General features: G+C 42.9%; 1 protein-coding gene across 5 annotated transcripts in view; it reads right to left on the bottom strand.

The window, feature by feature from the left end:
* The window catches only part of LOC105471309 (SVOP like), a 103,218-nt gene that overhangs the window by 10,690 nt on the left and 80,447 nt on the right, over positions 1-12,081 (bottom strand). Inside the window, exon 15 of one of the 5 annotated variants that reach the window (XM_011723728.2) lies at positions 5,388-5,412. The exons of the other annotated variants lie outside the window; for them this stretch is intronic. Coding sequence (XP_011722030.1) covers positions 5,388-5,412 — 25 coding nt within the window. The remainder of the gene's footprint in view (positions 1-5,387; positions 5,413-12,081) is intronic. 5 annotated transcript variants of the gene reach the window in all.

Genomic DNA, 12,081 nt, shown 5'->3' with positions numbered 1-12,081 from the left:
CAATTTTGTAAAATAAGGTAAGAAACATTTTTATGCCCTCTTGGTGTGGGTGTGTGTGTCATCATCAGTCTCAACAACTGAACCAAACTTTGAAAAGGGGGTTATCCATCTGCCTCTGCAGGTCACCATAACGCAGATACATCTAGATAGATATACAGATATTCATGGAAGTAAATATATCTACAGATACACAAGCATCTATATATAATACATATAACATGTATATAAAACACACATCTATATATACATACATATCCACATATACACAAATATGACTGGAACACACACAGACATGCCCAGAGAGACAAAATATATGTATATGAAAGCATCTGGAAAAATATACCCAGAACTACAAACAGTGATTATCTCTGGTAGTAAATTACAGATAATTTTCCCTTTCTTATAACTTACAGGTCACATTTGACAGTTTAGAAACAAGCAGGCTTCCAAATTAATCCATTTTGGGGGGGGTCTTGTGATTTGATGGTGCCTTTCTGTCTCGAAGTAAAGAATCTTATGGTAATTTCCTCACACTGTTGATGTACTGATCAATGTATAACCTGTTGACACTTAATAGGGGGCAGATGTATTTTAAGATTAGCTAAAGCAGGCTGTGTGCGGTGGCTCACGCCTCTAATCCCAGCACTTTGGGAGGCTGAGGCAGGTGGATCAATTCAGCCCAGGAGTTCGAGAACAGCCTGGCCAACATGGTGAAACCCCTTCTCTACTAATAAAAAAAATTAGCTGGGCACGGTGGCACGCACCTGTGGTCCCAGCTACTCAGGAGGCTGAGGCACAAGAATTGCTGGAACCTGGGAGGCGGAGGTTGCAGTGAACGGAGACTGCACCACTGCACTTCAGCCTTGGTGACAGAGTGAGACTCTGTCTAAAAGATTAGCTGAAGCATGAAATTTTACTATCTTGCACATAGATCTTTACAGCCTGTATGTTGTAGTCTGCAGCTAATGAATGTAACCTCTGTATTATACCCTCCAATGAAAAGAGGAAAACGCTGATGTGAAAGACCTCCTTCTCTTCTTTTAAACTTTCCTGTAAAAACCTTTCTCCTTGTGACAGACTCCAGAACACCCAGCTTTGTGGTCATCACATTTGGCTTTCGATAAACCTTTATAAAATTATTTCTATCTCAAAAACCTTAATTTCTTTATTATTTTTTTTTTTTTCGCTGAGACAGGGTCTCACTCTGTTGCCCAAGTTGAGTGAGTGCAGTGGTGTGGTCACGACTCACTGCAGCCTTGACCTTCTGGACTCAAGTGATCCTCTCACCGCAGCCTCCCAAGTAGCTGGGACTATAGGCATGTGCCACCACACCCAGCTAATTTTTTATTTTTTGTAGACATGGGGTCCCACTACGTTGCTCAGGCTAGTCTCAAATTCCTAGGATCAAGCAATCCTCCCACTTTGACCTCCTGAAGCACTGGGAGTATAGGCGTAAGCCACCATGCCTGGTCAGCAGTCTTAATTTTGGTGATATTCAGTTACATACTTCTATGTTTGAAGCTCTACAACAAGCATATTTTTATATTCAGAAAACAATGCAAATTACTATAAACCTTGTTAATATTAAATATGTTAATATAGTAGGCTGGGCACAGTGGCTCACACCTGTAATCCCAGCACTTCGGGAGGCCAAGGTGGGAGGATCACCTGACGTCAGAAGTTCGAGACCAGCCTGGCTAACATGGTGAAATCCCATCTCTACTAAAAATACAAAAAAAGTTAGCCAGGTGAGGTGGCAGGCACCTGTAATCCCAGCTACTTGGGAGGCTGAGGCAGGAGAGTCTGTTCAACCTGGGAGGCAGAGGTTGCAGTGAGCCAAGATTGTGCCATTACACTACAGCCTGGGCAACAGACTGAAACTTTGTCTTAAAAAAAAAAAAAAAGTTAATATAAGAAATAATGAAAAACAATGAACTATTCTTCCAATTCAAGAAGTTAAAGTTAATAAACCTAAGAAATTAGTGCAACAGAAATAAAAACAAAAGCTTAAATGAATACATTGGAAAATAGAAATAAGTGGGGTTGATAAATTGATGCAGGAAATATTTTATTTTAGGAAAAAATAAACCTAGTTAGAAATTAAAGTAAAAAATCATGGCATTAAGGATGTAAAAGAAGATTGGGTGTAGTGGCACATACTTGTAATCCCAGCACTTTGGGGGGCACAGATGGGAGGATCACCTGGGGCCAGGAGTTCAAGACCAGCCTGGCCAACACAATGATACCCCATCTCTAAAAAAGAAAAAAAAAAAAAGATGTGAAAGAGAAAATCATCGCTAATATAGAGGAAAGGCAAAGAACCACAAGAGAATTCTCCCCAAAGTTCAATGCTAATAAATTCGAGTGGAGGATTCAGTAAAAATGTTTCCTGACATTTACTTAAAAAAAAAAAGATAAAACTAAGAGAAACAACCAAAGAAGAAACAGAAGGACCAAAGAACCACATTCTCCAAAGTGCCAGGATTCCCTCTTTCACAGATAGCTCTTTCAAACCTCCAAGGAACAGAGTCTAGAGAGAAAAGAAAATCTTCCCATGTATTTTTAGTAAGAGTAGAATGAAGGCCAGGCGTGGTGGCTCACGCCTGTAATCCTAGCACTTTGGGAAGCCAAGGCGGATGGATCACCTGAGGTCAGGAGCTTGAGACCAGCCTGGCCAACACAGTGAAACCCGGTCTCTACTAAAAATACAAAAATTAGCCGAGCGTGGTCGCAGGCGCCTATAATCCCAGCTATTTGGGAGGCTGAGGCAGGAGAATAGCTTGAACCCAGGAGGTGGAAGTTGCAGTGAGCTGAGATCGCACCACTGCACTCCAGCCTGGGAAAAAAAAAAAAAAAAAATGGAATGACAGTCATTCCGGAACCTAACAAGATAAAACACATACCCACAAACAGTCCCAGTCACCATCCATTTATGAGTAGTGATTCAAAAATGACAAATACTGTCAAATAAATCTCAATAGTTCACCAGCTAAGGCAAAGGCTCTTGCTGAGTGGGAGTCCTCGCTGGCCACCCAGCATCGCAGTCCCAGGGCTCTCCCTCACCACTCTGGCTGCCTTCAGGTGTTTTCCAATCAACCCCTTGCATCCGCTTCTCCAAGGACTCAAATTCATATTTCAGTAAAATAGTTGAATACAAATAAATGTTTTAAAAAATAGCCAATTAGAAATCATTCGCAAAATGTTTTGAGCACCAGGTCACTCAAGTAAGAGGTATTATGTATGGTAGGAGCAAGGAACACAAAAATTAGCAAACTATGCACACATCCTGGTCCTCATGGGGAGTAAAGTCTATTGGAAGAGATGGGCAATTACAATATTGTTGCAGTCTTGTTGTCTGAGGTATTTGAGGTATTACCTGGAGTTCTTGTCTCACGACCAAGAAAATTACGGAGTGTGGACACCAAGGGTGAGGTTGGAGAGAAAGTTATTAAGCGGAAGAGGAAAGCTCTCCACTGTGGAGAGGGGACCCAGAAGAGGATTGCCATTTTTTCAGTTGAATACAAAAGCTTTTATAAGAAACTTCCCTGCCTGTGTAACTTCCCTTATCTGTGTAGCTACTTGTGTAACTGCCCTTATCTGTGTAGCTGTGGGCATGTCTCAGGCAAGCCTCCCTTCTGTGCAAGTTCCCACAGAGCCCACCGTGGACATGTCTGTGGAAGTGGAGGAAATCTTTTCCCAGGAGGCTGCTCATTACACAAAGAACAAAGGCATTTCTCCATTGGGCCTTGCTCCCTTCTCCGTGCAGCTACAGCTTGATTTTTCAGGCTGTTTCTCTGTTTAAAAGAATTCCACAGGCCGGGCACAGTGGCTCTCGCCTGTAATCCCAGCACTTTGGGAGGCCGACGCAGGTGGATTACCTGAGGTCAGGAGGTCGAGACCAGCCTGGCCAACATGGTAAAACCCTGTCTTTACTAAAAATACAAAAATGAGCCGGGCGTGGTGGCAGATGCCTGTAATCCCAGCTATTCAGGAGGCTGAGGCAGGAGAATCGCTTGAACCTGGGAGGCAGAGGTTGCAGTGAGCTGGGATCGCACCATTGCACTCCAACCTGGGTGACAGAGCTAGACTCTGTTTCCAAAAAACAAACAAAAAATAGAATTCTACGGAGGACTTGCCTTAACTGTCTGCTTAACTGTTTTTTTGTTTGTTTGTTTGTTTTCCATTCTCCTCTCTCACTACAATAAGTGATATGAAGGAAAAGCTCTAGGTGCCATAAGAGCTCACAGCAGGGAGGCCAGACGGGTTCGGGGAGAGATGTCAGGAGTTTAATTTCAAACATGCTGGGTTTAAGATGCTTTTGAGACATCCAGGTGAAAATGCTGGGGAGGTGATCAGGTGGATGAATCTGGAGCGGGAAGCAAGGCCTTGTCTAGAGATAGAAGTTTGGGATTCATGAGTAAGTCATTGGTAACTAAAGTAATAAAATGGATGATATCATCTCAGTGGAGAGTGAAATAAGAAACTATAAGGTTCTAATACTGAGCAATAAGAAATCCACAACAAAAGGAAGAGTAGAGGAAGACAAGTCACAAAGAGATGGGGAAGCAGCAGCCACAGAGGTCAGAGGAAACCCACAGAGTGCAAGTGAGGGAGCCACCAGAAGGGAACACGGGATGCTAGAGGGAGAGCACGGCTAGCAGTCCGTAACGTGGGTCAAAGGTCAGAGGAGATGAGGGATTAAAATGACCTTTGAACCTAGAGACATGGAGGTCACTGGAGACCTTACCAAGAATGATTTTGGTGGAGTAGAGATGGCTACAGCCAGATTGGAGGAGGTGAAGGAATGAGTGGAAGGCAGGAAATGAAGCGGGAAGAGAACCCTTTTAAGGAGTTTAGCTGGAAAGAGGAGAAAAGCAATAGTGAACAAGGTTGATTTTACAGCTTGGAAGCTGTGGAACCTGAAGCACATTAAATGCTGATTGGAAGCATTCAGCATCAAGGGATAGATAGAAATCACAGAAGGGCTACCATTATAAACCCAAAAAACTCAAGAAACTCAAATGAGAAAGTATTCGGAATGCATTCAGTAAGCTGGTTGTTTAAAAATCAATATTTAAAAAAAATCCATTCCAAATAGTTATCTGTATTTAGATATCTGTATTAGATAACTATTTGGAATGGATTTTTTTAATATTGATTTTTAAGCAACCAGCTTACTGAATACATTATTATCTGTATTTAGATAACTATTTAGAATGTTAAAATAGAAGTTATAATGAAAGAAAATAATCCATTCCTAATAACAACAAAATGCCATAAGATGCCTAGGAATAAACATAGCAAGACACACAGGATCTATTTGAAGAAAACAATAAAATCCCAGCAAGGGCCATAGGAGGAAAGATTGAACAAAGAGAGCGACCAACCTTGTTCTTGGACACGTAGACAACGCTGTAAGAAAAAAAGTCAATTTTTCCTCTATTAGCCAATACACTGAAAACATTAACAATTAAAAGTTAATAGGATTTGGGCGGAATGTTACTAAGTATTCTGAAAAAGAGCAATGAAGTAGGTTTTGAACAGCCAGTTTAAAAAAACGTGTATAAATCTCATTAGAGTAATAAAAAGAACTCGTCAGTGACAAAAGCAGATGGATCAATGGACGAAAATAGCGAGCTAGAAATAGGCCAATTGTGGGAACAAAAGCAAACAGACATTTCTGACCTGTGAGTAAAAAATGGATTTTCAATACATCGTGTTGGAACAGCCGGCTTGCCACTGGGGGAATTGTACAGCTGTTTCCGGCACTGGACCTCACGCCTCAATAGACGCCCATGGCTTGAAGAGGGCACAGCAGGGATATCTGGGTCAGAGTCTGGGTTGCATTCACTTTGTGAAATGTGAGTAAGTTGGACACGTATGATGTGGGCACTTCCACGTGTCTGTTATACTTCAATTAAAAGTGTACACTCCCTCCCGCCTTGCCCTCTCAAAAAAGAAAATGCCATAGAAGGCCTGGAAGAAAAGAGGTGTGTGTTTTTATAATCCTAAATGCAGACTCCAGAAATATAGAGAAGAAATACTGATACATTGGAGTGTCTATGAACCCCGCACAGAAAAAGAAGAACATGAACAAGAATGAAAGACAAATAAAAAAACTCTGCAACGTAATTGCCAAATGCAGAATATTTGTGATATGCCAGAAAAATTGTTAAAAATCCTTTATAGACACACCCACCCGCACACACATTTATATACATACACATTTATCAGAGGCTCTTACAGATTCATGTTTTAAAGACTGAATTGAAAAATGGGCAAGTACCTGAGTGGGCAAGCTAAAAAAAAGATAAATTGCCCAATTAAAATATGAATAAGAACATTCAGTACCATTCCTAATAAAAGAAACACTAATTACAATAATCAAGAGGTATCATTTATTGCCAGTGAGATTGGCAAAGATGAAAGACTAACATCTGTGGCAGATATGTGAAGCAGCAAGGCTCTCAGGCACTGGTACAACTCGCCCGGGAGGACTTGAGCACAATGTACCAAAATGAAAGCGAGCAGACCCCTTCACCTACCGATCCAATTTCTAGGGATTCACCCTAAGGAGATAATTGCATAATTGGATAAAAATGTAAGCACAGCTGGGCCCGATGGCTCACGCCTGTAATCCCAGCACTTTGGGAGCCAAAGTGGGAAGACTGCTTGAGCCCAGGAGTTCAAGCCCAGCCTCCAACCTGGGCAACATGGCAAGACACTATTTCTACCAAAAAAAAAAAAAAAATAGCAGGGTGTGGTGGTGAGCACCTGTAGTCCCAGCTACTCAGGAAGCTGAGATAGGAGGATCACGTGAGCCCAGGAAGTCGAGGTGGCAATAAGCTGTGATTGCACCACTGCTTGCCAGCCTGGGCAACAGAGTGAGACCCTGTCTCAAAAAAAAAAAAAGCAAGCACAAGCATGCTCATTACTGTTTTTTGTTTTTTTGTTTTTTTGTTTTTGGGGGGTGGTTGTGGGGAGAAGGATAGAGTCTCGTTCTGTTGCCCAGGATGGAATGCAGTGGCATGATCTCAGCTCACTGCAACCTCCACCTCCCAGTTTCAAGCGATTCTCCTGCTTCAGCCTCCAGAGTAACTGGGATTACAGGCACCCACCACCACACTCAGGTAATTTTTGTTTGTTTAGTAGAGACAGGGTTTTGCCATGTTGGCCAGGCTGGTCTCTAACTCCTGACCTCAAATGATCTGCCTGCCTCGGCCTCCCAAAATGCTGGGATTACAGATGTGAGCTACCATGCCTAGCCTTATTATTGTGGTTTATATTAAAATATTTCTGAAATAGTCGAGATGTTCAATAATACAGAACTAACTGAAAAGAAACTTTTGGGATATACATACGATGAAATATTTTTCAGTTTAATGCTTATTTTTTATATTTATGGACATGAAAAATGTCTACAACATATGAACAAAATATCTTTTTCTTCCCTTTCCTTTCCTTCCTTCCTTTTCTTTTCTTTCTCCCCTCCCTTTCCTCTGTCCATATATTAAAAAAAAAAAAGAGAGAGAGAGAGCAAAAGAGCAGGCTATAAAAAGTACTATGATATTTGGGTGAAATTTATACTCTTTTTTTTCATTTGAACCTACATCACTAATAATGCATATGCATATTTATACACACATACATAGGAAAATATATTTTAAAAGCCTCATTAAAATATTTATATTTGTTATCATTAAATGGTGAGATATTAGTAAAGTTTCAAGTCTACTTTGTAGGTGTTTATGTTTTCAGGATGGAAGAAAAAAAGATGGGGTTTCACCATGTTGGCCAGGCTGGTCTCGAACTCCTGACCTCAGATGATCAACCAGCCTCGGCCTCCCAAAGTGCTGGGATTACAGGCATGAGCCACCACAACCGGCCAGAAATGTAAATTTTTTACGCAGTCAGGTTTACCATCTTTTCCTATATCTTTATAGCGTAATAGAAAGGGTTTTCCAAAATTCTGAAATTTCCTCTTTCATGGCAATAATACATGGCAACGTGAACTGAGAGTTGTTTTATAAGATTGCTCTACCCTTTCCCTCCTCCAATTTACTCTCTGCAAGCAACCAGAGTGATCTTTTTATTATCTTTTTATTTTTTTGAGACAGAGTCTTACTCTGTCAGCCAGGCTGGAGTGCAGCAGCACGATCCTGGCTCACTGCAACCTCCGTCTCCAGGGTTCCAGCAATTCTCCTGCCTCAGCCTCCCAAGTAGCTGGGACTACAGATGCATGCCACCACGCCTAGCTAATTTTTGTATTTTTAGTAGAGATGGGGTTTCACCATGTTGGCCAGGCTGGTCTTGAACTCCTGACTTCAGGTGATCCGCCCACCTCGCCCTCCCAAAGTGCTGGGATTACAGGCATGAGCCACCGCGACAGGCCAGAGTGATCTTTTTAAAAAACAAAACTGATCATATCCCTCATTTGCTTAAAACCCTTAAAATTTTCCCCACTGCTCCTAAGGTAAAAATCTAAAGTCCTTAATATGCCTAGAAGGCACATTCTGTCCCTGCATTTCTCTCCATTTGGCTCCCCAAGGCTATTTTTTATTCCTAGAACACATTGATGTCCATCCCACCTGGAGGCCCTCAAACCAACAGTCTTTCTACTCGAAATGCATTTCCCTTGACACAGCAGTCAGCTTCTCACACTTCAGATCTCAACTCCAATATCACCTTCCCAGACAGGACGGCCTAAAAAAGCCTGTCACCCCTTTTACTCATTACCACATTACCTCCAAAGCCTAATCACAATCTGGAATTATTTTACATTAATTGCTTATTGATAAAAGTACCCAACTTGAACGTAAGTCTCTTGAGGGCGGGAACCTTGTGGTGGTGTGCTGTCAAATGTTCAACAACAGGTTCTCAAAAAACCCAAGGCCAAAAAAAAAAAAAAAAAAAAAAACAACGTGCTAAACTGCTAAAAAAAAAAAAAAAAAAACCCAAGGCCCTGACTTACATCATTTGTCCATTTCCACAGTGTACACACTACCACCATGACTAATTTCAAACAATGTGACATTAACCAGTTCGCAATTTTTCCTGAAAATTTAACCATCAGCTTTCAAAAGCCAGCCCAGGCCAGCTCCAGCACACCACTGGCACCTCATCTGACTTATTGATTACTGCAAATCAATAGAACTAGAACAATAGCAGGCACAGAGGCCAAGTTCAATAAATGTGTTGAACATTCAGTTGGGATGAAATAATTCTTGATTCTATGCTAACAAGTAGACTGTAGCTAATTGAGCCTCTTTTGGTGCTCTAACCGCCAAACTACATAAGAAGCCCTCGGCCAGGCGAGGTGGCTCACACCTGTAATCCCAGCACTTTGGGAGGCCGAGGTGGGTGGATCACGAGGTCAGGAGATCGAGACCATCCTGGCTAACACAGTGAAACCCCGTCTCTACTAAAAATACAAAAAGTTAGCCAGGCGTGGTGGCGGGCGCCTGTAGTCCCAGCCACTCGAGAGGCTGAGGCAGGAGAATGGCGTGAACCCAGGAAGTGGAGCTTGCAGTGAGCCGAGATCGCGCCACTATACTCCAGCCTGGGTGACAGAGTGAGATTCTATCTTAAAAAAAAAAAAAAAAAGTCCTCTAAAACTTGTAGAGAATTATTCCAGAAAGAACTTGTTGAACGGTCACCAAAATAGGACTCTGAATTAAAGAATTCTCCTTCCTCCTAACAGAGTCTCTTGTTTGTCTACTTTGCTTTCTTCTGAAACCTGAAAGGCTGAATGATTTCAGCTAGAAAAAGCAGAGAAGACAAGCAAATATATCGGAGTTTGTAGAAGGCTAGAAAAAAGCTAGTTCTGCTGAATTTTGGCAGCATTTCAATTTTTTTTTTTTTTTTTTTTTTTTTGAGAGACCGAGTCTCACTCTGTTGCCCAGGCTGGAGTGCAATGGCGTGATCTCAGCTCACTGCAACCTCTGCCTCCTGGGTTCAAGTGATTCTCCCACCTCAGCCTCCTGAGTAGCTGGGATTGCAGGCGTGTGCCACCATACCCGGCTAATTGTTGTATTTTTAGTAGACATGGGGTTTCACCATATTGGCCAGGCTGGTCTTGAACTCCTGATCTCAAGTGATCCACTCACCTCAGCCTTCCAAAGTGTTACGATTACAGGCCTGGGTCACCACGGCTGGCTGGCATTTGAACTTCGAAGGGGTGATAAGGTTGAAGGGATGAGGCTGGAGACCTGGGGATGACAGCTATGCGGCTGACAACAACGGAAGTGAGTCAGGCAAAGAGGCTGCTTAAAAGTTTTGCTAGAGTCACAAATGGGGTTTTCCACTGACATCTCTTTGAGGAGCTTTTATAGGGACTTTAAATGCTTTTCAATGCCTTTTTTGGATGTTGACCCATCTCATTTGATGAAAACACCATGTGAAGTCTGGCCACAAGGGAAAGGTCTTGGTTGCATTACCCAAATCTCAGCCACACACCGTGGGGCTGTAAGGGCCTGTGCTGCAAGCCTCGGGTAAAGCCCAAAGCCATGGATGTGCTGAAAGGACTTTAACCATCCGCAGTAGGTTCCAGCAGTTCACACATCACTGAACCAAGGGACGCCTGGTGTTAGGCACTGGGTGCTTTTGTCCCTCCAAAATTCATAGGTGGAATCCTCAATATGATGGTATCACATTTGGATGTGGGACCTTTGGGGGTGATCAGGTCATGATGGTGGAGCACTCATGAATGGAATTAGCGTCCTTAAAAAAAGAGATCAGAAGGCTGGGCACAGTGGCTCACGCCTGTAATCCCAGCACTTTGGGAGGCTGAGATGGGCGGATCACAGGGTCAGGAGATCAAGACCATCCTGGCTAACATGGTAAAACTCCGTCTCTACTACAAATACAAAAAATTAGCCAGGCGCGGTGGCGGGTGCCTTCTGTAGTCCCAGCTACTCGGGAGGCTGAGGCAGGAGAATGGCCTGAACCCAGAGGTGGAGCTTGCAGTGAGCCAAGATCATGCCACTGCACTCTATCCAGCCTGGGCGACGAGCAAGACTCCGTCTCCAAAAAAAAAAAAAAAAAGAAGAAGTTTGAGACTAGCCTAGCCAACACAGCAAAATCCCATCTCTACTAAAAATACAAAAATTAGTCAGGCATGGTAGCAGGTGCCTGTAGTCCCAGCTACTCGGAGGGCCGAGGCAGGAAAACTGCTTGAACCTGGGAGGCGGAGGTTGCAGTGAGCCGAGATCACGCCACTGCACTCCAGCCTGGGGGACAGAGCAAGACTCTGTCTGGGGGAGGAAAAAAAACGAGATCACAGATGTACCACCCAGTTTAAGAAAGGAAAAATTTTTTTAAACAAAATAAAAATAAAAGAGACCAGAAAAAACTCTTTCCCCTCTTTCTGGATGGGAGGACACAAGAAGGTAGCCGTCTCCAAGCCGAGAAGAGAGCCCTCACTAGAACCCAAACATATGGGAGCCCGATCTTGAACTTCAAGCCTCCAGAACTATGAGAAATATGTTTCTGTTTTTATAAGCCACCCAGTCTGTGGTACATGCTATAGCAGCCTGAACTAAGACACCCAGCTAGGGTTAAAGTGACTGATCTCCTGAAGTTCCTCAGAATAAGTGGGGAGGCAGTCCCTGACCTATTGGCAGAGGCCTTGCACTGGTCCCTTCTGTATTTCAGTGAATCTTTAACACTTTTTTTTTTTTGAGACGGAGTTTCACTCTTGTTGCCCAGGCTGGAGTGCAATGGCGTGATCTCGACTCACCTCAACCTCTGCTTCCCAGGTTCAAGTGATTCTCCTGCCTCAGCCTCCCGAGTAGCTGGGATTACAGGCACGCGCCACCAAACCTGGCTAATTTTATATTTTTAGTAGAGATGGGGTTTCTCCATGTTGGTCAGGCTGGTCTCGAACTCCTGACCTCAGGTGATCTGTCCGCCTCAGCCGCCCAAAGTGCTGGGATTACAGGTGTGGGTTACCACACCTGGCCCTGAATCTTTAATACTTTTGTAGCAAAATTTTCCTTTATTGTTTTCTCGGACTACATACTCATGACTACTGTTATTTTTTACTATCATTAGTTTCTAACAAGTAAATATCTTAAAATGTTC

The sequence above is a fragment of the Macaca nemestrina genome, chromosome 4 (genome assembly GCF_043159975.1).
Source record: "Macaca nemestrina isolate mMacNem1 chromosome 4, mMacNem.hap1, whole genome shotgun sequence".
Taxonomy (NCBI): Eukaryota; Metazoa; Chordata; class Mammalia; order Primates; family Cercopithecidae; genus Macaca; species Macaca nemestrina.
The sequence above is the reverse complement of the archived record's forward strand: the minus strand, read 5'-3'. Positions and strand labels throughout refer to the sequence as shown.